At 53.6% G+C, this 25,029-nt stretch overlaps 3 protein-coding genes across 4 annotated transcripts; all 3 read left to right on the forward strand.

Moving 5' to 3' along the window:
- Nucleotides 1-3,520: 3,520 nt before the first annotated feature.
- Nucleotides 3,521-4,695, forward strand: NKG7 (natural killer cell granule protein 7). Its single transcript, XM_066265257.1, has 4 exons — nt 3,521-3,939; nt 4,031-4,177; nt 4,260-4,394; nt 4,490-4,695. The coding sequence occupies exons 1-4, from the start codon at nt 3,783-3,785 to the stop codon at nt 4,546-4,548; spliced, it is 498 nt and encodes a 165-aa protein (XP_066121354.1). The 5' UTR covers nt 3,521-3,782; the 3' UTR covers nt 4,549-4,695.
- A 1,638-nt stretch (nt 4,696-6,333) lies between these two features.
- Nucleotides 6,334-7,939, forward strand: CLDND2 (claudin domain containing 2). Its single transcript, XM_066265258.1, has 4 exons — nt 6,334-6,753; nt 7,046-7,183; nt 7,457-7,576; nt 7,828-7,939. Exons 1-4 carry the CDS (start codon nt 6,570-6,572, stop codon nt 7,899-7,901), a joined length of 516 nt encoding a protein of 171 aa, XP_066121355.1. The 5' UTR covers nt 6,334-6,569; the 3' UTR covers nt 7,902-7,939.
- Nucleotides 7,940-8,614: 675 nt separating this feature from the next.
- ETFB (electron transfer flavoprotein subunit beta) lies at nt 8,615-24,412 on the forward strand. Of its 2 annotated transcripts, XM_066271349.1 has the most exons (7): nt 8,632-8,752; nt 8,999-9,282; nt 17,066-17,224; nt 17,380-17,538; nt 19,649-19,711; nt 23,345-23,503; nt 24,201-24,412. In XM_066271349.1, the coding sequence occupies exons 2-7, from the start codon at nt 9,157-9,159 to the stop codon at nt 24,369-24,371; spliced, it is 837 nt and encodes a 278-aa protein (XP_066127446.1). In that variant the 5' UTR covers nt 8,632-8,752; nt 8,999-9,156; the 3' UTR covers nt 24,372-24,412. The 2 variants fall into 2 exon arrangements, with proteins under 2 accessions (XP_066127447.1, XP_066127446.1); XM_066271350.1 differs by lacking the exon at nt 8,999-9,282 and having other exon boundaries at nt 8,615-8,752.
- The last annotated feature ends 617 nt before the right edge of the window (nt 24,413-25,029 follow it).

A 25,029-nucleotide genomic window follows, 5' to 3' on the forward strand; every position in this document is an offset into this window, starting at 1 on the left:
ACCTTTAAAATGTGTTTAGAATTTGACTCTATCTTGCTTAACCAGTTATCGTCCTAATAATGCAAGCCACCGTCATCTAGCACCTGGATAATTGCCACACCATCCTATCCAGCTCAGTCCTGATCCCTCACCACACCCCCATCTACAGTCATCTCTGTGCAGCATTTAGAGGAATGTTTATTAATTTCATGTCACTCCAGCCGGGACAGGCGGTGGTGCAGTGGATAGAGCATCAGACTGGGACACAGAGGACTCAGGTTTGAAACCCCGAGGTCTCCAGCTTGAGCACAGGCTCATCTGGTTTGAGCTAGACTCACCAGCTTGAGCCCAGAGGTCGCTGGCTTGAAGCCCAAGGTAGCTGGCTTGAGCAAAGGGTCACTCGCTTTGCTGTAGACTCCCCTCCACCCCGTCAAGGCACATATGAGAAAGCAATCAATGAACCTCTAAGGTGCTGCAACAAAGAATTGATGCTTCTTATCTTTCTTCCTTCCTGTCTGTCTGCCCCTATCTGTCCCTGTCTCTGTCTCTGTCACGCGCAGACACACAAAATATATATATCATGTTTCTCCAGCTCTAAGCCCTCCCATGCCTCCAATCTCAGGTCTATCAAGTTCAGGTCATACAAAATGCCACATTTTCTGGCCCCCACTAACTCTCTGACTTAATCCCCCTTCACTCACTGAAGTTTGGGGGCCTCCAAGACCACCGCCAGGTTCATTGAGTGGCTAGAAGGACTCACAGAGCTCAAGAAAACTGTTACACTCTATGTGTGACAGTGAAAGGGAACAATTTAACATCGGCAAAGAAAGAAGCCTCCCAGGGCAGCATCCAGGCGAGACCAGGCAGCAGCTCCCCATTGTCTCTCCCAGTGGAGTCTTACGGACAGGGGAAGCTCGCCCAAACCTTGATGTCCAGAGTTTTCACGAGAGGTCAGTTTTATGGGCAGTGATCGCCCACATGGCTGACCTCAGTTATTCAGTTTCCAGCCTCATCAGCGGTCAAACTGACATAGTACAACCCCACCCCCCACAAACTATCTAGTGTGGTCCAAGGACCCCATGTAAACAGAGATGCTCATCAGGCAGGGCATTCCAGAAGCTTAGAGGTGCCTCTCTAGGGAAACAGGCAAGATCACCTTTCTTTGGTCAATGGAAGCGGTGGGACTTAGGGAGATTAGAAACAGGGTTACAGCCTCAAACCTGGAAGTGGGATGAAGATGAAATGGTGGTGGGGGCGGATTGAGGTAGAACTTATAGGGGTTGGGGAGAAGTATGAAGGAGGAGGTGGGTATGGGACTGGGGCTGGAGTTGGGTTTGGAAATGATCTGGTGTGAGGACAGAAATGAGGATAAAGTTACGTCTCAGAATAAAGATGCGTTTGGGGGTGGGGATGCGCATGGGGTCAAGTTTGGGGTTGAATTTGTCAGCAAGAAGGGGGTTAAGGGCCCTGGCCCGTTGGCTCAGTGGTAGAGCGTCGGCCTGACGTGCAGGAATCCCGGGTTCGATTCCCAGCCAGGGCACACAGGAGAAGCACCCATCTGCTTCTCCACCCCTCCCCCTCTCCTTCCTCTCTGTCTCTCTCTTCCCTTCCCACAGCCGAGGCTTCATTGGAGCAAAATTTGCCCGGGCACTGAGGATGGCTCTGTGGCCTCTGCCTCAGGCGCTAGAATGACTCTGCGGCAGAGCGACGCCCCGGATGGGCAGAGCATCGCCCCCTGGTGGGCATGCCGGGTGGATCCCGTTCAGGTGCATGTGGGTGTCTGTCTGACTGCCTCCCCGTTTCCAACTTAAGAAAAATACAAAAAGAAAAAAAAAAAAGAAGGGGGTTAGGGCCTGACCAGGCGGCGGTGCAGTGGATGAAGCGTTGGACTGGGATGCAGAAGACTCAGGTTCGAAACTTTGAGGTCACTGGCTTGAGCAAGGGTCACTTGCTCTGCTATAGTCCCCCCATCAAGGCACATATGAGAAAGCAATCAATGAACAACTAAGGTGCCTCAACAAAGAATTGATGCTTCTCATCTCTCTCCCTTCCTGTTTCTCTGTCCCTTTCTGTCACTCTCTCTGTCTATCTTTCTGTCTCTGTCTCACACACACAAAAAGAATAGAGTTAGGTTGGGGATAGGGATGGAGCTGGAGTTAAGGGGTGGCTAGTGTTTGGGGTTTGGGTGGGATTGAGTTTACAGCTGGTTTTGGGAATTGGGTTGTGGTTGGAGGTGGAATTATGGATGGGGTTGAGATAGGGTTATGGATGGGCTGAGCTGGAATTGAGTTTAAGTTTAGAGTTGGGTTTGGAAATGAGAATGGAGTTAGGTTGGGAATTGGGATGGGGCTGAGTTTGGGGTTGGATCTAGGGTTAAGAAAGGGTTAGGTTTGGAAATGAAAAGGGTTTGGGTTGGAGGATAGGGATGGGGTTAAGAATGGGGCTGAGTTTGGGATGGGGTAAAGGTCACAGATGGGTTCTGTGCTCTGACTTCCCCTCACCACACATCCAGGGCCAGACTTCCTGAAGCCTGCCCTGCTCCTCACCAGAGCCATGTCCACAGCCACTGGAGCACTGGTGCCCACACCGCTCATGACCTGGGTCCACCTCTGGGAGCCTGTCTGTGTGATCAGACTTTGGGAATGGCCAGTGACCTCACTGGTGAGTGTTTGGGTGAAGGATGGGACCTGCAAACCGGAGTCTCCAATAAGGGAAGAGGACTGGCCTGTGGAGTGGCTGGTTCTCCCTTCTCCAGCTCTCCGGGGATGGCCAGCAGTTTATCCTTACAACAGAGGTGCTGGTCAGAGCATTCCAGTCTCACAGGGGCCAAGTTTGCCTGGGCCTTCTGCCTGGGCTGTGGCATCTTCACCTTACACCTGCTCCCAGGTAAAGTGCTTCCTGGGTCCTGATGTTGGTGTGGGAGGAAGGAGCTTGGAGGACCAGAGGGTCCTGCACTGAAATCCCTGTGCCCCCACCCCCACCACCAGGGACTATGATCCCGATGACAAAGCCCACCGTGCTCAGAGCAGAGCGGTCTGTGAACTCATTTCTCAGATGAGGATGTGGGCATGTCTTCTCCGGCACAGACCTTTAGAATTGTGATTCTGCGCATTGTACCTGCCCCGAGCATAAGCTCTGAGCGGGGGTCCTGGAGTCTGAGCCTTTCCTCCTTCCTCCTTCGGCCCCACCCATCATGGCCTCCAGCCCCCTTCTTCTGTGGGGACCCTAGTATGAACCCCCTCACCCGCCCCTCTCTCCTAGAACGGAAGGTTGCAGCAGCCACAGGAAAACATGACGCATCCACCAACTGTCCCCTCTGGCCACAACTCGCCTCCCATTGAGCTCACACCCTGGTCTCAGTTGTCACCCCCACCTTTGAGCCTCCCCCCAGGCCTCTCTACCATCTCTTCCGGGAAGCCCTTTCTGGTGTGAAGGGCTCCAAGGGTGGGGGGTAGAGAACCCGAGACAGAGAGGCAGGTCTGAACCACCGACCAAACCACTGACTATGACACCCTTCCTCACCACACACTGTGAGGGGAGCCAGGACCTCGGGGAGGGGAGACATTAGCAGTGCAACCCAGCAAGGGAGGGTGTGTGACAGTCAGTTGCCAGGAACTGAACTGGGCGAAACAGAGCCAGCCTGGCCTTAAGGAGCACGGGCCACCGAGTTGTCACGACTGCTTGCTTTTTTGAGTTCAGAGGGCCCAGGGATCTGAGTGCACAGCCGCTTCCCTCATAGACTCAAGGGTGTAGATCACCATCCTCTTCATCCTTCAGGATCCAGAAAGCCAGCACCCACCCCCATGGAGCCCTGTCGGTCCCTGGCCCTGTTGACTGGCTCCCTGGCCCTGACCTGTGTCCTGGTTGCCCTGGGCACAGATTTTTGGTTCGTGGCCCTGGGGCCTACATCATCAGCTCACTCAGGCCTCTGGCCAAATGGGGATCAGCATGCAGTAGCAGGTAAGGCAGAGTGGTCTCTCCTCTCTGGGAGGTAGGGGAGAGGAGGTAGAGGGGACAGGCCTTCCGACTCAGAGGTCTCCTCTCTGCGCAGGCTACATCCGCGTGACACAGACCTTCAACATCCTGGCTACCCTGTGTGGCCTGGTGTCTCTGGTCCTCCTGGTCCTGTCCTGCGTCCCTTCACTGTCTGCCCCCGGCCAAGGCCCCCTTGTCTCATCCATCACAGCCTTTGTCGCAGGTAAGGAATCAGGGCTTCCCGTGGGCCTGGGGGACTGAGTCCCCACAGAGAGGTTCAGCAGTCCTCTTGCCTTTTGTCCCAGCCCTCTGCATGATGGTAGCCATGGCAGTCTATACTGGTGAACGGTGGAGCCAACCTCAAGAACCCCAAATCCAGACCTTCTTCTCCTGGTCCTTTTACCTGGGCTGGGTTTCGATTCCCCTCTTGCTCAGTGCAGGTGACTGCTGCCCGGGGAGCTTGTGGGGGGAGGGGGCAGGGCAGCTCTGAGGGAGCAGTGCAGATGCACGCGCTGACCTCCCTTTTCCCCTCCAGGTGGCCTGAGTCTGGTAGCTCACTGCCATGGCCCCCGGCCTGGCTATGACACCTTGTGAGCTGCAGGCAAGGACAGCAGGGTGGGTTGAAAGTCATCATGGAGAGAGCTGCGAATCACTGGCCCTCCCTCGGCCCTCGCCTCCCACCCTTCTATTCCATAGCCCCTCCGTTTGTTTCTTCATTTATTCAACAACTATTTGCTGGAATCTGGTTATTCTGAGATTATTTCAACTACGACACAAGCTGACAGCATGCTGGCTCCATAGTGGGAACACCAGGCACCCAGAAATAAGTCAGAAGCCTCCACCTGCTTCTGGGGGCTCCTGCAGTGTGTGGCCAGTGTGGACCCGACACTGCCTCACATCCTCTCTCCCCTTCTCTGGCCCTTGTCTTTCTCCTTTGCCTGTCTCCCATTTCCACCTTTTCTGTTCTCTCTTCTTCCTTGTGTCTCTTTTGCTTTAGCACGTTCCTTCTCACTCCCTCTCCGCCCTTCATCTGCGCTCCAGGTTTCTTTGCTCATTTTATTCATTCATTTACTCTTTCTACTGGTTTTTCCCAAGCATTTCCTTTCTGCTGGGCCTCTCTGGGGACAATGACATGAGGCAGACCCGGGTCCTGCCCACCAAGGTCTGGAGGTCTGGTGTGTGTGTGTGTGTGTGTGTGTGTGTGTGTGTGTGTATAGGCGAGAGGACAGGCACAGCCCAGGAAGGCTGTAGGACAAAGACTGATTGCTTCATGGTGGGTGGAGGTGAGCTTGCTGGGGAGAAGGTATTTAGGGACTTCTTGAGGGCCACGGAAAGGTAATAACCCATGTAGAAAAACTCCAGAGTGTAGGCGTGGAGAGGCCAGTAGTGTTCAGAGGATAAACAGTGCTTTGTGGCGGGGTATGGAATGTGGGGGTGGGGTGGAAAATGAGGGTGGAGTGACAGGTGAACTCCGGGACCCCTAAGGCCTCAGCTGACTCTCTCCTGAGGGGAGTGGAGAGCCAGGATCAGAGGGGCGGGGGCAGTGTCAGCAAGCTCTCTCTGGGAGCATCCAGAGAGGCTAAACAAGAGAAAGGGACGTGGCAATACAGCAGATGGGACATGAGTCCGGACAAGACCTGACGGAACAGGGCATGAGGTGGAAAGGAGGGAAGGAATCAGAAAGATTCGGGAGCGGGAGGAACCAGACTTGGGGATCCAAGTACTTTGTGGGAGAAGAGGCAGGAAGGGGGTAAGGATAGTGCCCAGAGGTGGGATGGCGGGGTCATCTTTCATTGAGTACCAGGGTTCTGGGAGAAGACCAGGGCTCCAGTGTAAGGTTTGGGAGAGAGGCCAGGGCTGCAGATGGAGTTTGGGATGCTCTCTGAGTCTCGTGGCCCCTGGAGCTGTGCGAGTGAGGAAGCTCACCTGTGAAGGTGCAAGCTTCAGGGAGCAGGAGGGGCAGGAGCAGGTGTGGGGGCCTAGGATGCCCTGCCAAAGCTGAGGACCAGAGGCACTTATGGGGTCAAGGGAAGAGAAGTGTTTAGAAGACCATGGTCCAGCCTGTCATGGCCCTCAGGCTCCCCCCAGACCTGCCGTCTGACTCTGAGCTGTCACTTTGCTGGGAGAGATGCCTGTGTGTGTGTGGATGAGGGGGTGGGTGTTTATCTCTTTAAATGGTGGCTGTGAGAAGGGGTTCTAGAACTCCTGCTGCCTCACAGAGACTGACCCAATCTCACCTCCCCCACCTCTCTGGATTTGCCTCTAAAAGGCCTGAGAGCTGTCTGTGAGGACTTAGGTGGGTGTATGGGGGAAAGGGGTGGGGACCACACCGGACTGGCCAAAGGGACATTCCACTGGGGGAGGGAGGTCTCTGGAAGATAGGGAGTTTTTAAGCAGTGACTCCTGGAGGGAGGAAGGTCTCAACATCCTCAGACAGGGTGCTGGGAGAGGGGCCCACAGCGTGGGAGGAACTGAGGGGGTATCTCCAGGCCCCCAGGCAGAGGGGTACAAGAGACATGTAGGAGGGCTTCTCAGGGAACCTGAAGAGGGGCCTGGGGGCGGGACGGGTGTTGGCCAGTCCTGCGTGTGTGGTCCCTTGCAGCAGCCTCCCTGGTATGGGGGTGAAGCGGAGCCTTCAGAGCGGGGGCACCCTCCTGGGCTTCTTGGCCAACATCCTCACGATTCTCTCTACTGCCACCAACTACTGGATCCGCTTCCCCAAGGGACACAGTGGCCTGTGGCAGAATTGTAACGGCGGCGTCTGCTTTAACACCCCCTTACCAGAGTGCGGTCTAGCCAGTCCGGATGCCAGCCCCCTACACCGACAGTCCCAGCCCTTATCTCAGCGGGCTCCTTCCCCTGACACAACAGCTGGGCGCATCCTGCGGGGCCCCACCCCCACTCCTTCCATTCCAGTCTCATATCCAGCTGCCCTTCCGTGACTGAGGCCACCACGTATACATAACCCCTTATTACAACTTCCAAGTCCACATCTAAATCCCTGACTCTGCGGCCAGCCCCGTCCCCGGCGGGAGGGGGCGGTGGTCAGCGGTGGCGCCTGCGCGGGGCTCAGGCGGCCGGCTCTCCCCAGCTACTCTAGCGGTGACCGCGGCGTGCATGGTGCTGGCGGCGGGCTTCAGCATCGTGGGCTTGGCGATGGGGCTGTGGATTCTGTGCCACAAAGGAGACTTGCGGGGCCAGACTACGATCGCTGTCTTCTTCCTCTGCGGTGAGACAGCAGCAGGCCGCCAGGCAGGCGGTAGGGGTCCATGGGTCACGATTAAGGCACTGGGATGTGAGCCACGGCGTGGGGGCTGGTGACCCAGAGAAGGAAGCTGAGCTACAGGGGGCGAGCCCAGGGGCGGGACCCAGAGAAGATGGGCGTGGTCTTCTCTGGCCGGGTAGCCCAGAAGGGGCGTGGTCTTTGCTGTGGGCGCGGTCTAGGTGGGGCCTGGATGCAGCTCCACTTGGCCTCGCTCACTCGGCGGATGGGCGGGGCCAGGCTTGCTGCTGTTGATCGCTTTGACAGGCTACACCGTGAAGAATGCGTGGAAAAACGATGTTTTCTTCTCCTGGTCCTATTTTTCGGGGTGGCTGGCTTTTCCATTCTTTGTTCTCGCGGGTAACTTGGGACAGTGGGAAGAGGGTGGAGGAGAGTACCCAGGGGTCCCTCCTTTCCGCAGAGACCCCCAGCCGCCCTTCCAAGAAACCTCATTCTGACCTCCTGGGGACTCCCCAATATCCTCCACTCCAGACTTTCACAGACCCGGTAGAGACGCCGCCGGAGCCCCAAACCCAGGGCCCCAGGGTCTTTCCGGCCATCTGCCCCAGGACCCACCGCCCTCCACCTGTCCTCTTCTCTCCTCCTGCCAGGCTTATGCTTTCTGCTGGCGGACATGATCGTGCAGAGTACAGATGCTATTAGTGGGTTCCCGGTATGCTTGTGACCTCAGCCCGCCTGGGGCAGAATAAAGAACGGCCTCCACCTCTGCGGATCCGCCTGCCTTTCTGGGGAATGTGAGGTTGCAGACACGGGAGACATGAACAGACGTGGGAACATGATCATGACGAGCACGGGGGGCTCGGATACAGGGGTACACAGAAGCTCAGAGAAGACATAAAGACTTGAACCTAGGGAACGTGGAACCCTGGGGGCCACTGGCATGGAGATACGACCATGGAGTGGAGAAAGGACATGGATGTGAAGGGGAACGGGAACCTGGGAGAGTGGAGTCAGGAGGGGACAGGGGCGCGTGGAGAGGCTGTAGGGACACGCACGTGGAGAAAATAGGGAGACAGACACGAGAGGACGCAGAGGTGTGAGGGAGCCCGCGCGGAGAAGAAGAGGCAGGGAACTGGGGGCAAGGGTAGATCCGAAGACTCTAGGAAAAGTTTAGAATGACAGGGAGGAGTTCCACTCCTCGAGCCCCTCCCTCCCCAGAACGACCTTTTCCCTGGTTCCCTGCCACTCCCCCTTCACAAAGCCCTTGTCCCTTAGAACTCCGGGTTCCGCCTCTCTCTCTGGAATCCCCCTCCTATTGGTTCCAAGCCACTTGTCACACCCTCCCTCACCCTGGCCTCCCGATTGGTCCATTGTCGGGGCGGAGGCGGGCACCGCAGAGGTCGACTGGCTGGCGGCCGGAGCGCAGGCGCAGAAAGGGATAGGGTGGGTCGGGGGTGGGACTTCAGAGTCCAGGGGTAGAGGGTGCAGCCTGATCCCGCAGGTGGCTGCAGCAGGAAGATGGCGGAGCTTCGCGCGCTTGTAGCTGTCAAGAGGGTCATCGACTTCGCGGTGAAGGTGACCAGGCTCCCACCTCCCTTTGCTCCGTGGCTGTGTGCTTCCGGGGTCACAATCGCACCCTGTAGGGGGGAGGGTCTTCTCGTAATCTCTGGTCTCTGTCGCGCTCTCCTTAAACGTCAAAGTCACACCTGAGGGCAAAGATCAAGGACTGTGAGGTTCTGACATCTGGTGCTCCTCTGGGGTTATGAACCCGTTTCCTTTCCCCCCCAATTCTGAACTCACTGTCTTAATAATTGCATGCAGGGAGAGTTACCGTCTCTTGTTTCTTACCTGCTGGAGGAGGCCTGTCCCCTGTTTAACACACGGAGAAACTGAGGCACAGAGAGGTCACCGAGCCAGGAAGGGGCAGAGCCGAGATTCCGTTTGACTCCTCACCCCCATGAGCGCTTTGCACCCAAGCCATGCTTTCACCCACTGGGCTGCGCTGCAAACTCGATGGACTAATACAGAACAGGAAACGTGCTATAGTGGAGCTCAGACAGGGTGCTGGGGAACCCAGGAGCTGTTTCACCCTGCATAGTTCCAGGGTGAGTAGGACGTGGGAGCTAGGGAGGGAGGGGAAAGTGTATGCTAGGGATGAAAGCCAGTCTGAGGAGTTGGGATGGCTCACATTCTTCCTGAGAGGGTTTGGGGACATCTCTCAGAGCCTGGCTTGTCCTCAGAGAGAAGCTGGTGTAGACAGGTGAATCAGACACACGCCCACAGACCACTTTCTCTCCATACTGGGCCTAAACTAGGCAGGGTTGGTGACTGCCCATCCATGTTTTGTCCTCCTTGCCCCCCATCAGACAGGAGCCTGCCTTTCTCTCCCTAGCATTGCTCCACACAGGACCTGGCATGCTGGAGGCCTGGGTGGCTGAAACTGGGGCCCCTGCTAGTTTTGGGGTATGTGATGGGGAGGAGGGCCCAGGAGCCAGGTTTTGGCATGGAAACTTCCTTGATCATAACAGCTTACATTTGGTGGGTATTTAACTGTTCACTGGGCAACATTCTAAGTCCTTATCCGAGATTAATCTAAACAGTCCTTTCAATAATCTGTATTTTTACTTTTTATTTTTATTTATTTTTGTGACAGAGACAGAGAGAGGGACAGATAGGGACAGACAGATGGGAAGGGAGAGAGATGAGAAGCTTCAGTTCTTCGTGCAGCACCTTAGTTGTTCATTGATTGCTTTTTCATATGTGTCTTGACCCGGGGGCTCCAGCAGAGTGAGTGACCCTTTGCTCAAGCCAGCAACCTTGGGCTTCAAGCCAGCAACCGGGGGTCACATCTATGATCCCACACTCAAACTGGATGAGCCCATGCTCAAGCTGCGACTCGGAGTTTCGAACCTGGGTCCTCTGTTTCCCAGACCAACGCTCTATCCACCGTGTCACTGTCTGGTCAGGGAATAATCTCTAGATCAACTATTTTAAACTGGTGTGCTGCAAGAATTTTTAAAACATGCAATACTTGACTATTTAGTCAGGGTAACTGACCTCTTTTCCCTTTTATTTTCAAAAAAAGAAATGACGGCAGCCAACATAACAATAGCCATCTGGTGTGAATGAATCAAAATTACACCTATCTTTTTTTTTTTGGCAGATCGGCAAAAAATATATTTTTTGGTGTGCCGTAGAATTTTAGTAATTAGTTTATCTGTGCCATGAGATGAAAGAAGGTTGAAAAGCACTGGTCTAGATGTGTTAACCCCATTGGACAGATGAGGAAACTGAAGCAGGGGAAGGGTCTGGTACCTGCCAGGTCATCCAGTAGGCAGTGACAGGCAGGATTGAAACAAAACCAAGTCCCACTCCAGTCTGTGCTCCTTGCATTCCACGCAGCCTCCTGACAGCTTTGGCAGCATAGGGCAGCGGTGTCTCCTCAAAGACATGCTCCTCCTGGGGTTCTGAGACCTGACTCTCCTGGTGTTCCCTGACTCTGTTCTTTTGGGCTTCATAGCTTCCTGGACCTCTAGCCCTGATCCAGCCCCAGACCCAGCCGCAGTCTCTGGCCTGCAATCTCTGGGGTCCTATCTGTTGTCCCCACCAAGCAGGCTCACATTGAACTCAGCTCTGGGTCCCAGCATCGCCCAGCCTGGGGCCTGGCACATGGGTGCCTCCGCTGTGTGTGCTGCTGCGAGGCAGAGTGGAGCATCCTGGGGTGAGCTCCCAGAGCCTTTCTGAAGTATGGGTGCTGCCTGCCCCTCCCACAGTTCCCTGGGGCTTTGCAGCTTGTCTCCATGGATGTGTCTGCTGATGTTATTTTCTGAATGAATAAATGATTCAAACACTGACCACAACCTAACCACCAGAATCTGGGTACAGCCTCCTTTCCTGACCTCCCAGCCCGGACCTTCCTGCCTTCTTCATCTCCCTGCCTTATTCTCTTTCCATCCTCATGGCCACCGCAGTTCAGACCTAATTCTCTCCATCCTGGACCCTCACCCCAGTCTCCTTCCCGGCTCCAGTCTCTCCTCTGCAGTCTGGACCCTCCCAGCCTCAGGGTTCTCCCTGTGCCTGGAGCTGACCCTCCTCTTCCAGTGGCCCAGCCCCCTCAGGACCAAGTCCCAACCCTCAGCCAGGTGTTCATGGCCCCCTCGAGGTTCAGCCCTGGTCCCCTGCTCAGCCCTCCGCATTCCCCTGTCTCTTCCTAACCCTTTGTGCTTCCGTAGTTCCAACCTGTCTGTACTTCCCCAAAGACCAGGTGGCTTCTTGCCTTGGGCCTTTGTCCCTGCTGTGCCTTCTGCCTGGGTGACTTCCCATGTCACCCTCCAGCCTCTGCTTCTTAGCTCTTGTCCTGCCTAACTCAGTCCTGTGGATGCACGGAAGTTTAGTGATGCTCTGGCATAACCTCCTCCAGGAAGCCCTCTGTTCTACCTCCTTAGGCTACCTCAGGTGTGTCTGTGGTCAGGCCCTTGGGCCTTCCTGTCTCAGCCCTCCCCTCAGTGAATTGGGATCCTCTGTTTACCCAGATCTCTCTCTCTCTCTCTCTCTCTCACACACACACACACACACACACACACACACTATTGGCAGTTCCTTTTGGGGTGTGCTGGCTCTGACTCCCTCTAATTCCCAGCATCCTATCTCACCTCCTTCCAGCATTTGTTCAGATGTCACCTCCTCTATGAGGCCTTCCTTGGTCAGCCCCCTAGTCCCTGGCTGCTTCCTTGCTATATTCCCCCTATGCTTCTGTCACATTGTAACTCATAATGTAATTACTGACCTCTTGCTTTAGCGACTGTCTCCCTTCCAGAATTTGAGCCCGAGGGTGGGGAGGAGAGTGTGTCTGATGTCATCACTGCCATCTCAGACAGCAGGTGCCCCTAGTGGAAGAGTTCACAGTGTGGACTCCAAGCCTCTGCATCCTGCTGGGTGGCCGTGGGGGAGTTACTTAGCCACTCTGAGCCTCATTTTCCTCCTGTTTGCAGTGGGGATAAGGATAGTACTTCCTTTATTTGGTTGTAGTGGAGATGAAACTCTTAAAACAGTGCGGGGTGTGCAGTAAGTGCTGGCTGACACTCAGTGAGTGTTGTTGCTACTGATAGTCATAGTAACAAGAGTTTATTCAGTCATCTCTTTAAAACATGACAGGTGCTATGTTCAACGTGTGTGTGTCTGTGTCTCTGTCTCAGTGTCTGTGTGTCTGTGTCTCTGGGTGTGTGTGTGTGTCTGTGTCTTTGTCTCAGTGTCTGTGTGTCTGTGTCTCTGGGTGTGTGTGTGTGTCTGTGTCTCTGTCTCAGTGTCTGTGTGTGTCCGTGTTTCTGTCTCAGTGTCTCTGGGTTTGTGTGTTCCTGTGTCTCTGTCTCAGTGTCTGTGTGTGTCCGTGTCTCTCAGTGTCTGTGTCTCTGGGTGTGTGTGTGTGTGCGTCTGTGTCTCTGTCTCAGTGTCTGTATGTGTCCATGTCTCTGTCTCAGTGTCTATGTCTCTGGGTGTGTGGTGTGTTTGTCTGTGTCTCTGTCTCAGTGTCTGTGTCTCTGGGTGTGTGGTGTGTGTGTCTGTGTCTCTGTCTCAGTGTCTGTGTGTGTCCGTGTCTCTGTCTCAGTGTCTCTGGGTTTGTGTGTTTCTGTGTCTCTGTATCAGTGTCTCTGGGTGTGTGTGTGTCTGTGTCTCTGTATCTGTGTGTGCCTGTTTCTCTGTCTCAGTGTCTCTGGGTGTGTGTGTGCATGTGTGTCTGTTTCTCTGTCTCAGTGTCTCTGTGTGTGTCACTATCTCTGTGTCTGTGTGTGTCCGTGTCTCTGGGTGCCTATTTGTGTCTGTGTGTCTATATCTAGGGTATTAATAGGCATTTGGCAACCCAGTAATACCCACTTCTGGCCAAGGACATATTTTCTATGAGGCTGATGAAGCTTAACCTTTCAAAGCCCAGGAACAGGCTGGAACAATTTTGTGTTCATGATTAGCTATTCATTTTCTTAAAGGAGACCCGCCAGGAATGGAAATTTCAGGCCCTTGAAAACCTGTTTCCATCTCTGGGCCTAAACCCAACCAGTCGTGCCTTCTCTTGGCTTTGGGAGCCCGTGGCTTTGTCTCCTTCCCCTTACTGTTCCTGCTCTCGGCAGGCTGGCACCTCCTCGTCCCTCAGGCCACACATGTCACCTCCTTGTGGATGTCAGTCTTCTTCACCTGCCCCACACAAGGTGTCCTGTTGAAGGGTGTCTTAGCGCTGACCACTGTCTGAGCGCTTTGTTGCTGTCATGGCTTGGTGGCCACTGTCTCCCCGTCTGGTGTGGGCTATCCGGCTAACTTGTGTCCTGGTCACTCTGTGCCCTGCGTGAGGCCCCAGCACATGCCCAGTGACTTGCTTAATAGTAAAGTTTGGAGGACTGAACCTCACAGGAATCCTTGAGCTGCATCACAGGCTCAGGAAGCACCGTCAGAAATCACTTGATAGGCCCTGGCCGGTTGGCTCAGCGGTAGAGCGTCGGCCTAGCGTGCGGAGGACCCAGGTTCGATTCTCGGCCAGGGCACACAGGAGAAGCGCCCATTTGCTTCTCCACCCCTCTGCCGCGCCTTCCTCTCTGTCTCTCTCTTCCCCTCCCACAGCCAAGGCTCCATTGGAGCAAAGATGGCCCGGGCGCTGGGGATGGCTCTGTGGCCTCTGCCTAAGGCGATAGAGTGGCTCTGGTCGCAACATGGCAACACCCAGGATGGGCAGAGCATCGCCCCCTGGTGGGCAGAGCATCGCCCCCTGGTGGGCAGAGCATCGCCCCATGGTGGGCGTGCTGGGTGGATCCCAGTCGGGCGCATGCGGGAGTCTGTCTGACTGTCTCTCCCTGTTTCCAGCTTCAGAAAAATGCAAAAAAATAAATAAATAAAAAATAAATAAAAATAAAGAAATCACTTGATAAAAACCTGCTTGGCTAGGCCGAGAATAGAGACCAACTCTCCTACCTCTGTGGGCAGGCACTCCTGGCATCCTGGAGAGTCTCACGGTTCCCAGGACAGACTTGGGGTAAGACTCTAGTCCTGCCTTCCTTGCTGTGTGACTTGGGCAAGGTGCTTGGTCTGTCTGTGCCTCAGTTGCTCCTTATGTCCAATAAGAATGGTAAGGGCACCTGACCAGGTGGTGGTGTAGTGGACAGAGCATTGGACTAGGATGCAGAGGACCCAGGTTTGAAACCCCGAGGTCGCCAGCTTGAGCGCGGGCTCACTTGATTTGAGCAAGGCTCACCAGCTTGAACCCAAGGTTGCTGGATTGAGCAAGGGGTCACTCAGTCTGCTGTAGTCCCCCCCCCCCCCCCCCCCCCGTCAAGGCACATATGAGAAAGCAATCAATGAACAACTAAGGAGCTACAACGAAGAATTGATGTTTCCGATCTCTTTCCCTTCCTGTCTCTCTCTCTCTCTCTCTCTCTCTCTCTCTCTCTCTCTCACACACACACACACACACACACACACACACACACTAAAGAATGGTGAGAGCAGTAACCACCTCCTGGGCTGTTAACGCAGTTAAACGAGATGATGAGTATAAAGGCCTCGGAGCCAGGGCTGCTTAGCTCAGGGCTGTTTCCTGTTGAAGGGCAATATGTTGCACCTTTAAGAGAAAGACTGGACATTTCATGCTGAATCATATTCCCCAATTTATCGAATATCAGTATGGTTATTTAGAAAGGTCGTCACTGATTTTTCAGACCAACGATTTCCCCGACACATGTAATTTAGCTAAACAGTGTTTTTGAAGCTGGAAATAATCTCAAGTTTAAGGATCTCCCTGGAGGACTTGAGCTGGCGAGCGTTCTCTGGTCCCGTCCTCTTTGGAGTCAGGGGCCTGGGGCAATGTCCTGCCAGAGCTAGGGCAGGCTCGGGCCCTCCACTAGTGCCCAGCTCACCAGCACAGTGGTGGTAGAGGGATTGCTTTCCTGTTTAGAGGGGAAACTCCTCTCTTCCATTTCATTTTTTAATTTTTAATTTTTCTGAAGTGAGAAGTGGGGAGGCAGAGAGACGGACTTCCACATGCACCCGACGGGGATCTACCCAGCACGCCCACCAGGGGGTGATGCTCTGCACATTTGGGGCTTTGCTCTGCTGTAATCGGAGCTATTCTAGCACCTGAGGCGGAGGCCATGGGGCCATCCTCGGCACCCAGGCCAACTTTGCTCCAGTGGAGCCTTGGCTGCAGGAAGGGAAGAGAGAGACAGAGAGGAAGGAGAGGGGGAAGGGTGGAGAAGCAGATGGGCGCTTCTCCTGTGTGCCCTGACCAGGAATCGAACCCAGGACTTCCACACGTCGGGCTGATGCTCTACCACTGAACCAACTGGCCAGGGCCTCATGGGCTTCTTAAACACAGCAAGTCTAGAGCTGATGACAGCATCCTCCTCGCTGTACTAATGCCCCACCAGAACCCCAAGACTCCTTCTTGACTCTTCCCTCTCACCCTCCCCAGCACTTTATCCAGCACCAAGTTCTACCTTCGAAGACCTTACCAGTCTGTCCACCTCTCCAGATCCCAGTGAAGGTTCTCCAAGCCTTTGTCATTTCTTATTTCAGTGACTCACAGCCACCCAGCTGCCTCCCCACTTCCAGTCTTGTCACTTTCCTGATTTTCTCCATCAAGAATCTAGGTGACCTTGCAGTGCAGGGCCAGGCATGCAGTTGGTGCTCAGTGAAGGCAACTGTGTGAGGAGAGGTTTGCTTGTCCCCACCTTTGTCTGCGTGGCAGAGAGGCCTTTGACATTGGTGTTTTTCAAACTAGATTGTGACCATATATTGATTGTGAAATCTGTGTAGAGGGCTGGCATTAAGAAAAAGAATAGAGCCTGTCTAGGCGGTGGCACAGTGGATAAAATGTCAGACTGGGATGCAGAAGACACAGGTTCAAATCCCCAAGGTTGCCGGCTTCAGCGCGGGCTCATCTGGCTTGAGAGCAGGCTCACGAGCTTGAGTGTGGGATTGCTGGCTTGAGTGTGGGATCATAGACATGACCGCATGGTCGCTGGCTTGAGCCCAAAGGTAGCTGGTTTGAAGCCTAAGGTCACTGGCTTGAGCAAGGGGTCACTCACTCTGCTGGAGCCCTCTAGTCAAGGCACATATGAGAAAGTAAATAATGAACAACTAAGGTGCCGCAGCAAAGAACTGATGTTTCTTATCTCTCTTTCTGCCTGTCTGTCTCTGTCTTTCTCGCTTAAAAAAAGAAAGAAAGAAAGAAAGAAAAAAAGATAGAAAGAAAAGAAAAAAGAAAGAATAGAAAATGTCATGGTCTAGGGCCCTGGTTGGCAAACTGCGGCTTGTGAGCCACATGCGGCTCTTTGGCCCCTTGAATGTGGCTCTTCCACAAAATACCACGTGTGGGCACTACCTTGATAAGGAATGTACCTACCTATATAGTTTAAGTTTTAAAAATTTGGCTCTCAAAAGAAATTTCAATCGTTGTACTATTGATATTTGGCTCTGTTAACTAATGAGTTTGCCGACCACTGGTAGGATATAAATAAAGATGAGTATTGCTCACCAAACCTCATACTGCAATGATCTTTATATTTATATGTGAATATATGTATGGATTTATAATACACTTGGAGATATTATCAAATGTCTTTCTCACTGTGGCTGATGATAAACAAAACTTTGAGACACACTCTTTCAGGCCCAAGGAGCAGGGACAAGTGTGTCCAGTGTCCCAGGTACTCAGGGAATGTCTGAATGAGAGGGTGAGAGCGCGACCCTCCACCCGCCTCTGAATTCTAACTCCGCTCTGTCCCTGGAGCCGTGGGACCTTGGACAAGGCCCTGACCCTCTCCAGGCCCCATTGTCCCCACCCAGGCTGTGTGAGGCTTGGTGCTTCAGCTCTGACCCCTGACCCTGTCCCTTCTCCTGTCTGAGCAGATCCGGGTGAAGCCCGACAAGACGGGTGTGGTCACAGATGGCGTGAAGCACTCAATGAACCCCTTCTGCGAGATCGCTGTGGAGGAGGCTGTGCGGCTCAAGGAGAAGAAGCTGGTGAAGGAGGTCATTGCTGTCAGCTGCGGGCCCACCCCATGCCAGGTGCCCAGGGCCGGGGAGGGGTCTCAGCCTGGAAGACTTTTGTCTGAGGAAGGAGGAGGGTGGGGGCCTGACTTAGGGGTCTGACAGGAGAGGACCAGGCTCCTGGGTCCCCTTGGGGCTAGAAGCCAAGTTTGAGCCTCTTCTTTCCTCCACAGGAGACCATCCGCACTGCGCTGGCCATGGGTGCAGACCGGGGCATCCACGTGGAGGTGCCGGCAGCAGACGCAGAGCGCCTGGGTCCCCTGCAGGTGGCCCGGGTCCTGGCCAAGCTGGCACAGAAGGAGAAGGTGAACCTGGTGGTGCTGGGCAAGCAGGTGGGTGTGCCCATGTCTTCCCACATCCTGTTTGTCTGGGAATAGGGAGGGGTGGGTGGGGAGGGAGGGAGGGAGTTGACACGCAGGCACTCAGGCCCAGGTTTACACGCCCCAGGCTGAGCACCTTGTGACTTTGGGATCCCTGCTAGAGAGTTGGATCAGGAAGGGCAGGGTCACTGTGGGCTTCAGAACGTCCCCTTAGGGACCCATGAGGTGATATTGGAGCCCCGGGGGCCACAACGACAGTCCATGTGGGAGAAAAGGAGGCCTGGGGAAGGCCGTTGGGACAGAGGACAGGACAGAGCGGAGAAAGATGTGCCTGGAGGGAGGGACAGGGCTTGAGCCATAGGGAGTGAGGGTGGGGGAGGTGGAGCCTTGGGGGCCCAGCGAGGGAAACCCTGAAGGAACAGGTGAGAGGAAGTGTGGAGAGCCTGGGAGGAAGGCGGCAGTGGGGGCGTTCACGTGGCTCTGACAGGCCTGGGCTGAAACAGATCAGAGGCTTTTGGGAAGAAGTTGAAAGCCATGGGGGCTCTGTGAGCAGGGGAAGGGCAGGGTCAGCTGTGGGTGCAGAAAGACCCCATGAAGAATGGACTGGAAGGCCAGGAGGCCAGGGCTGTAGGGCAGAGGCTGGGCGCTGACCAGGTACGCGGAGGTGAGAACCCCACCATCACCTCCCCCAGCATGTGGCACTTGCAGCCATGGCGGCTGTGCCCCTCCCTCAGGAGACCCGGAAGCCCTTCTTCGGGGGTGGCCTCCCCACCTCACTTCCACTGAGCACAGACCTGGTGGCCTCACCTGGGGGAGTGGCAGAAGAGAGCCATTGGAAGAGCCTCTGACAGACGGGTTGGATGGCAGGGAGGTCAGGAGGCAGGGAGGGAGCTGAGAGAGAGTCAGAGACAGCGAGGTGAGACAGGCAGAGACACACAGGAGGCTCGGAGGTGGAGCTGGGGCCCCAGCGGGGAGAGACAAGGATTCCAGAGGGCCCCTGGGGGTGGGGGGGGACTGATGGGTCCAGGTAGGTCACTGGGTCTCCTGCCCAGCTCAGGCAGTAGAAAACAGAGAGTGATGACAGCCAAGGAGACAGTACAAATCAAGAAACTGAGGCCGAGTTTCTAACCAAGAAGAGGCCAAAGAGGCATGGTCCGGGGTGGCCTTGGTGGAGTTCAGGTGTCATACCAGCTCCCCAGGTGACCAGTGCTGGTGGCATGGCCTTCTGTTGAAGCCTCCTGCATTTACTGGCGGGCCTCAGACTCTGATGCCCTGCTTGTCCTGGTTGTCAGGGACAGTTCCTGGGGCCTGGGCCTCCTGCTGGCAAGATGATGGATGAGCTGGTTGGGATCCTCTCTGTTGCAGGTGGCAGAATTACAACTCAAACTGGCTTCAGCCACAAAGTAAACTTACTAGCTCATGTGAGGAGAGCTTCAGGGGCAGCTTGATCCAGGGTCACACAGGGGCTTTGTACTCTGCATCTCCAACCATACATCCCACCCACCCAACCACCCCAGGTGGGAAAAAAAGAGCCCCTTTCACAAGGGGTCCTGCCACGCTCCCAGGGCTGGCTCTCCATGGGCCCAGCTGAAGTCATGTGTTCATTCCTGAGTCAATCACTGGAGTCAGGGAGAGAATGTTCTCATAGGCCCTGATCCTGTTCATTCAGCCCCCGGTGTGGCCCTCCCAGGGCCTGGCTCAAGGGAGGCTTTTGTAAATATTTAAACAGGGAAAAGATTTGGCATTGGGGATGCCAGGTGCCCTCATGTACCCCCAGACGAGTGACTGTCTGTCTCTGGGCGCATGTAAGGGGGATGGGCTCACTCTAGTCCAGAAGTCAGCAAACTGTGGCCCATTGAGACTGCACTTTTGTAAATAAAGTTTTATTGAAACACTGCTACACCCCTTCGTTTATACAGACAGACACGTGTTGTCTATGTCTGCCTGTGCTCTAGGGCAGCAGAGTTGTGGCACTGTGGCAGAGACCACAGGGTATTATTTACTGTCTGGCTGTCTGGCCCCTCATAGAAAACGTTGGCCAGCCCTGTTGTGGACTCAGGCCCTGGTGATGCATGAGAAGTCAGTCCTGTTGTTACACAGTCCTCTCTCTTTCCCCACTCAGGCCATTGACGATGATTGTAACCAGACAGGGCAGATGACAGCTGGAATTCTGGACTGGCCACAGGTGAGGCTGGAATGGGGAGCACCTGCTGAGGGATAGACCTGGGGGCTCAGAGCAGGGCCACCGTTGTCCCTGCCCTTTCGTGGGGGAGGCAGATGCAAAGCAGGACAGCTACTTTAGCATGCAGGAAGGAGGAGAGCCCAGACAGGACCCCAGGCCTTGTCTGGACCTTCCCGTGCTCCATCCCCACCAGCCCTGCTGCTCCTCAGCCACACCAAATTCATCCCTGCCTCAGAGCCTTTGCACTTACTGTTCCCTCAGCCTGGAACACTGGCTCCCTCAGATTGCCTCAGGGCTTCCCACTGTCCTCCTTCAGGTAGGGTCCTCTCAGATGTCACCTCCTCAGAGAGGCCTCCCTTGCCCACCCTCTCTGAGATACTCCCGTTCCCTCCAAACTCCAGATTTCCCAGCCCTGCCTGTGCCGGTCCAACAGAAATGCAAGCCACAGTGGTTAACTTACAATTCTTCATAGCCACATTGAAAAAGTACAAAGAAACCGGCAAAATTAATTTCAATGATATTTTGTATTGAGTTCTAGAGAGAGAGGAAGGGAGAGCGAAACATTGATTTGTCGTTCCTCTTATTTATGCACTTGTTGGTTGATTCTTGTATGTACCCTGACTGGGGATTGAACTCGCAACCTTAGCATGTCAGGATGATGCTCTAACCAACTGAGCTGACTGGCCAGAGCTAATTTTAATGATATTTTATTGAACCCAATATATCTCAAATATCATTTCAACATGTAATCAATAGAAAAAATATTGAATTATTTTATTTTTTCTTGATAAGGTTTTTCTATTTCTAGACTAGCCACAGCTCCCAGGGCTGGCTCTCCATTGGCCCAGCTAAAGTCATGTTTTTTTGATAAATACCTTTACTGATTTATCAATTACAGTTTATAATCACTATTCTGTATTAGGAATTCAAATTATGTTGTATTAGTATCAGGCGTACAGCAGGGTGGTTAGACAGTTATATACTTTGCAAAGGGATCGCCCTGATATTCCCATTGCCCACCTGGCACCGTGCAGAGTTATTACAATATAATGACAATGTTCCCTATGCTGTACTTTATATCTCCATGACTATTTTGTAACAACCAATTTCTTAATCCCTTCACATTCTTCATCCAGCCACCCAATATCCCCATTCTTTTTTTTTTTAATTGAATTTAGAGAAGAAGGGAGAGAAAGAAGAAGAGAAAGGGAGAAACATCAATTTGTTCCACTTAATTGTGCATTCTTTGGCTGCTTCCTATATGTGCCCTGACTGGGGATCGAACTCACAACCATGACATATTGGGATGATGCTCTAACCAACTGAGCTACCTTGTATGAAATTTTCCAGATCTAGTGTATATTTTATATAGGTAACACATCTCAATGCAGATACTAAATTTCCACTAGGAATATATACTTAGATTCCTAAAATTCACTATTGAAAAAGTAGATTCATACACCTAAAGTTTTCTGCAGACTTAAACATTTTCTAATAACTGTATCAGTACCTCTTTTTTTTTTTTAAACAGCTTTGTTGAGCTCTGGCTGGATAGTCCGCTTGGTTAGAGCATTGTCCCGATATGCAAAGGTTGAGGTTTGATCCGTGGTCGGGGCACATACAGGAACAGATCGATATTTCTGTCTCTTTCTCTCTCTTCCTTTCACTAAAATCAGTCAATAAATCTAGAAAATAAGTAAAACAGCTTTGCTGAGATATAACTGACTTACAAACAACTGTACATATATTTTTTCTTTTTTTTTTTTTTTTTTTTTTCATTTTTCTGAAGCTGGAAACAGGGAGAGACAGTCAGACAGACTCCCGCATGCGCCCGCCCGGGATCCACCCGGCACGCCCACCAGGGGCGACGCTCTGCCCACCAGGGGGCGATGCTCTGCCCATCCTGGGCGTCGCCATGTTGCGACCAGAGCCACTCTAGCGCCTGAGGCAGAGGCCACAGAGCCATCCCCAGCGCCCGGGCCATCTTTGCTCCACTGGAGCCTTGGCTGCGGGAGGGGAGGAGAGAGACAGAGAGGAAAGCGCGGCGGAGGGGTGGAGAAGCAAATGGGCGCTTCTCCTGTGTGCCCTGGCTGGAATCGAACCCGGGTCCTCCGCACGCTAGGCCGACGCTCTACCGCTGAGCCAACCGGCCAGGTCTGTACATATATTTAGAGTGTACAATTTGGTAAACCTTGAGCATATGTACACCCAGGAAGTCATCACCACGATCCTGATAATATGTCTCGCTTATTGGTTTTTAAATTTATTTATTTATTTTTTATTAAGTGAGAGGTAGGGAGGCAGAGAGACAGACTCCCGCATGTGCTCTGAGTGGGATCCACCTGGCAAACCCTCTACCATGCGATGCTCTGCCCAGCTGGGCCACTGTTCCGTTGCTTGGCAACCAAGCTGTTTTAGCACCTGAGAGGGAGGGCATGGAGCCATCCTTAGTGACTAGGGCCAACTTGCTCTAAGCTTTCAAGCCATGGCTGCAGTAGGGGAAGACAGAGAGAGAGAGAGAAGAGGGAGGGGTGGAGCACCTGATGGTTGCTTCTCCTGCGTGCCCTGATCGGAATCAAACTCGGGACTTCCACACGCCGGGTTGATGCTCTACTGCTGAGCCTACCAGCCAGGGACTGGTTTTTAAATTTAAAATAATTAGATAAAATGAAAAATTCTTTTATCTAATTATTCCCTCCCTCAATTGCACCAGCCACGTTTCACACATCAGAAGCCACTTGTGGCCAGTGATGACTCCGTGTTTACTTGGTGACTAGCGGCCCTCTTTGCCAGGATAAGTGCCCACTAAAGCCAGGCGGGGCCTGGTTGATCATGTTCACAGCCTGTCCCCAGAGCCGGGATAATAGGCACTCAAAGGAGACTAAGAATAATGGGGCGTTCCAACTGAGACCTGAAAGATTTGTCCAGAGACCAAGTGAATGGGGAGGACATATGGGTCAGACAGTGTGTAGTTCAGGAAGTGATGCATCAGGACTGGGGGGGGGAGGGGCCTGGCCCGAGCATGGGCACTGAGCCAGGAAGATGGGGCCCCAGAGGATGTTTCATGTTTGGAGGTGAGCGCACAAGGCTGTTGTCTCCCTGCAGAGGGGCCTTGAAGGGGAACTCCTAGGGACAGAATGGAGCATTAGGTGACAGCATGACATGGAGCGTAGGATCAGACTGCCAGCTTTCGGATTTGCCAGCTGTGGGTGACAGTGGGAATGTCTTTGAGTCGCTCTCTGTCTCAGTTTCCCTCATCTGGAGAGCAGGGATAATAACATTTTCCTATGGAACTCCTATGAGAATTTGATGACTTAATTCATTTCAATTGCTAGAGTGGCACCCAGTACTCAATCCGTGTTCATTATTATTAAGGAAGGGAGATGCACTCGGTTCAGGACATTAGAACCTACAGCTTGGCTTCCACTGAAAGTAAAGACATGCTCCCAGCGACTTTCGAGATCCTGTTTGTGGCTTCTCCCCATTTTTGAACTTGTAGGTCATGTTGCCAGATGCTCACCCTTCCGTTCTCCTTCATCTGCACCTCTGTGCATGCACTCAGCAGAGTGCCTATGGAGGACTGCTCAGGGCTGCCCTGAATTAATCTGCCCCTCCCCCCACACTGTCCCTCCCCAGGGCACCTTCGCATCCCAGTTGACACTGGAAGGGGACAAGGTGAAAGTGGAGCGGGAGATTGATGGGGGCCTGGAGACCGTGCGCCTAAAGCTGCCTGCCGTGGTGACCGCCGACCTGCGGCTCAACGAGCCCCGCTATGCCACGCTGCCCAACATCATGGTGAGTACCTGCAGGCGGGTCACTGCGGGCCTGCGGGTCGGGGTCCCTGAGAGCCTGAGGGTGGATGAGTGTTGCAGGCCCCCTGCCTCCCTGGTGGGCAGATGGGAGGAGGCAGGGTCCAAGACAGGATCTCATCCAAAGGCAGGGATCATGGTCATTTTGTCTAACAGAGAGGGTTCACTGGGTCATCTGTGACAATGAGAGCTCATGGGTGCTGTTTACCTCAGCCAATAGAAGGGCTTCATTAGACAATAAAAAGGGTTCCCCTTGTGATTACAACCAGTGGGTTGAATTACAGTTCATTCTGTAATCCTAGCCAAATAAAGAGGATTTATTGGGTCATCTCATCCAATCAGATCGATTCATTCAGTCATCTTAGCCAATAGGGTGAGTTTCATGGGTCAGTTTGGCCAAAAGTCCAATGAGTTAGTACCAGGGGATGTGTTTTCCTGTTCATTCCAGTCAGTTAAGGGCTGGAGGAGGACTCCTGTAATGGGGGAGCTTCCCAGTATATCTCAGCCAACAGGAATTGTCCACACAGGGTGGCCCTGTAAGAGGTCATATGTGTCCCAGCCAGTGGGTAGGTCCAGAAGGGTTCAGCCAATAGGAGTCATTCAGCAGACATGGCACCCATGGGGCTGCAGGAGGGTGGGCAGGGGACTTGGCAGCTTTGTGAACTGTGGCTTCCTGTGTGTAGAAAGCCAAGAAGAAGAAGATCGAAGTGCTCAAGGCTGGGGACCTGGGTGTGGACCTGACCTCCAAACTCTCCGTGGTTAGTGTGGAGGACCCGCCGCAGCGCACAGCTGGCGTCAAGGTAGAGACCACGGAGGACCTGGTGGCCAAGCTGAGGGAGATTGGGCGGATTTGAGCCCCTTCCATGAAACTTGGCAATAAAACTATGACTTTCAACATCTGTCTCTGTTACTTCATTCCATGGACACCCATTCTTTGATTCAGTCAACAAACATTCTCTTAGTTTCCTGGTTGTGAGGCCCTGTGCTGGGCAGAGCTACAGACCCAGGTGAGTCACACCCAGCCCCTGCCTTTGAGAAGCTTCCATGTTGAAGGGGGGATGGACACGGGCAAAGGCAGCGTTGAGGTGGGGTGCTGTATGTGGAGGCAGCATTGGGAACTGGGAGCCCACATGGGGTATCAGAGCAGGTCTGCGGGGTCAAAGAGACTCCTCAGTGTGGTGGCATCTAAGTTGAGTCTTGAAAGACAAATATCAATGAGGTGGGGGGGGGCAAGAAGGGCTTTCATTTGCCAAGGGTCTACTGGGGACTCCTGGGTGCCAGGCCCCTGCTGAGACTTGGGACGCAAAACAGAAGGAGGCCAGAAGCTCTGATTTTGGTTGTGGAGACAGGCAAGCAAGAGCATCATTCCAGTGTGCCAAGGTTGCAGGTTCTATCCCTGGTGAGGGCACATACAAGTGTCAACCAACAAATTGATGTTTCTCTGTCTCTCTCCCCACCTTTTCTCTCTTTAAAAATTAATTAAAAACAAAAATCTAGTACGGGTATGAAGAA

The sequence above is a fragment of the Saccopteryx bilineata genome, chromosome 3 (genome assembly GCF_036850765.1).
Source record: "Saccopteryx bilineata isolate mSacBil1 chromosome 3, mSacBil1_pri_phased_curated, whole genome shotgun sequence".
Lineage (NCBI taxonomy): Eukaryota > Metazoa > Chordata > Mammalia > Chiroptera > Emballonuridae > Saccopteryx > Saccopteryx bilineata.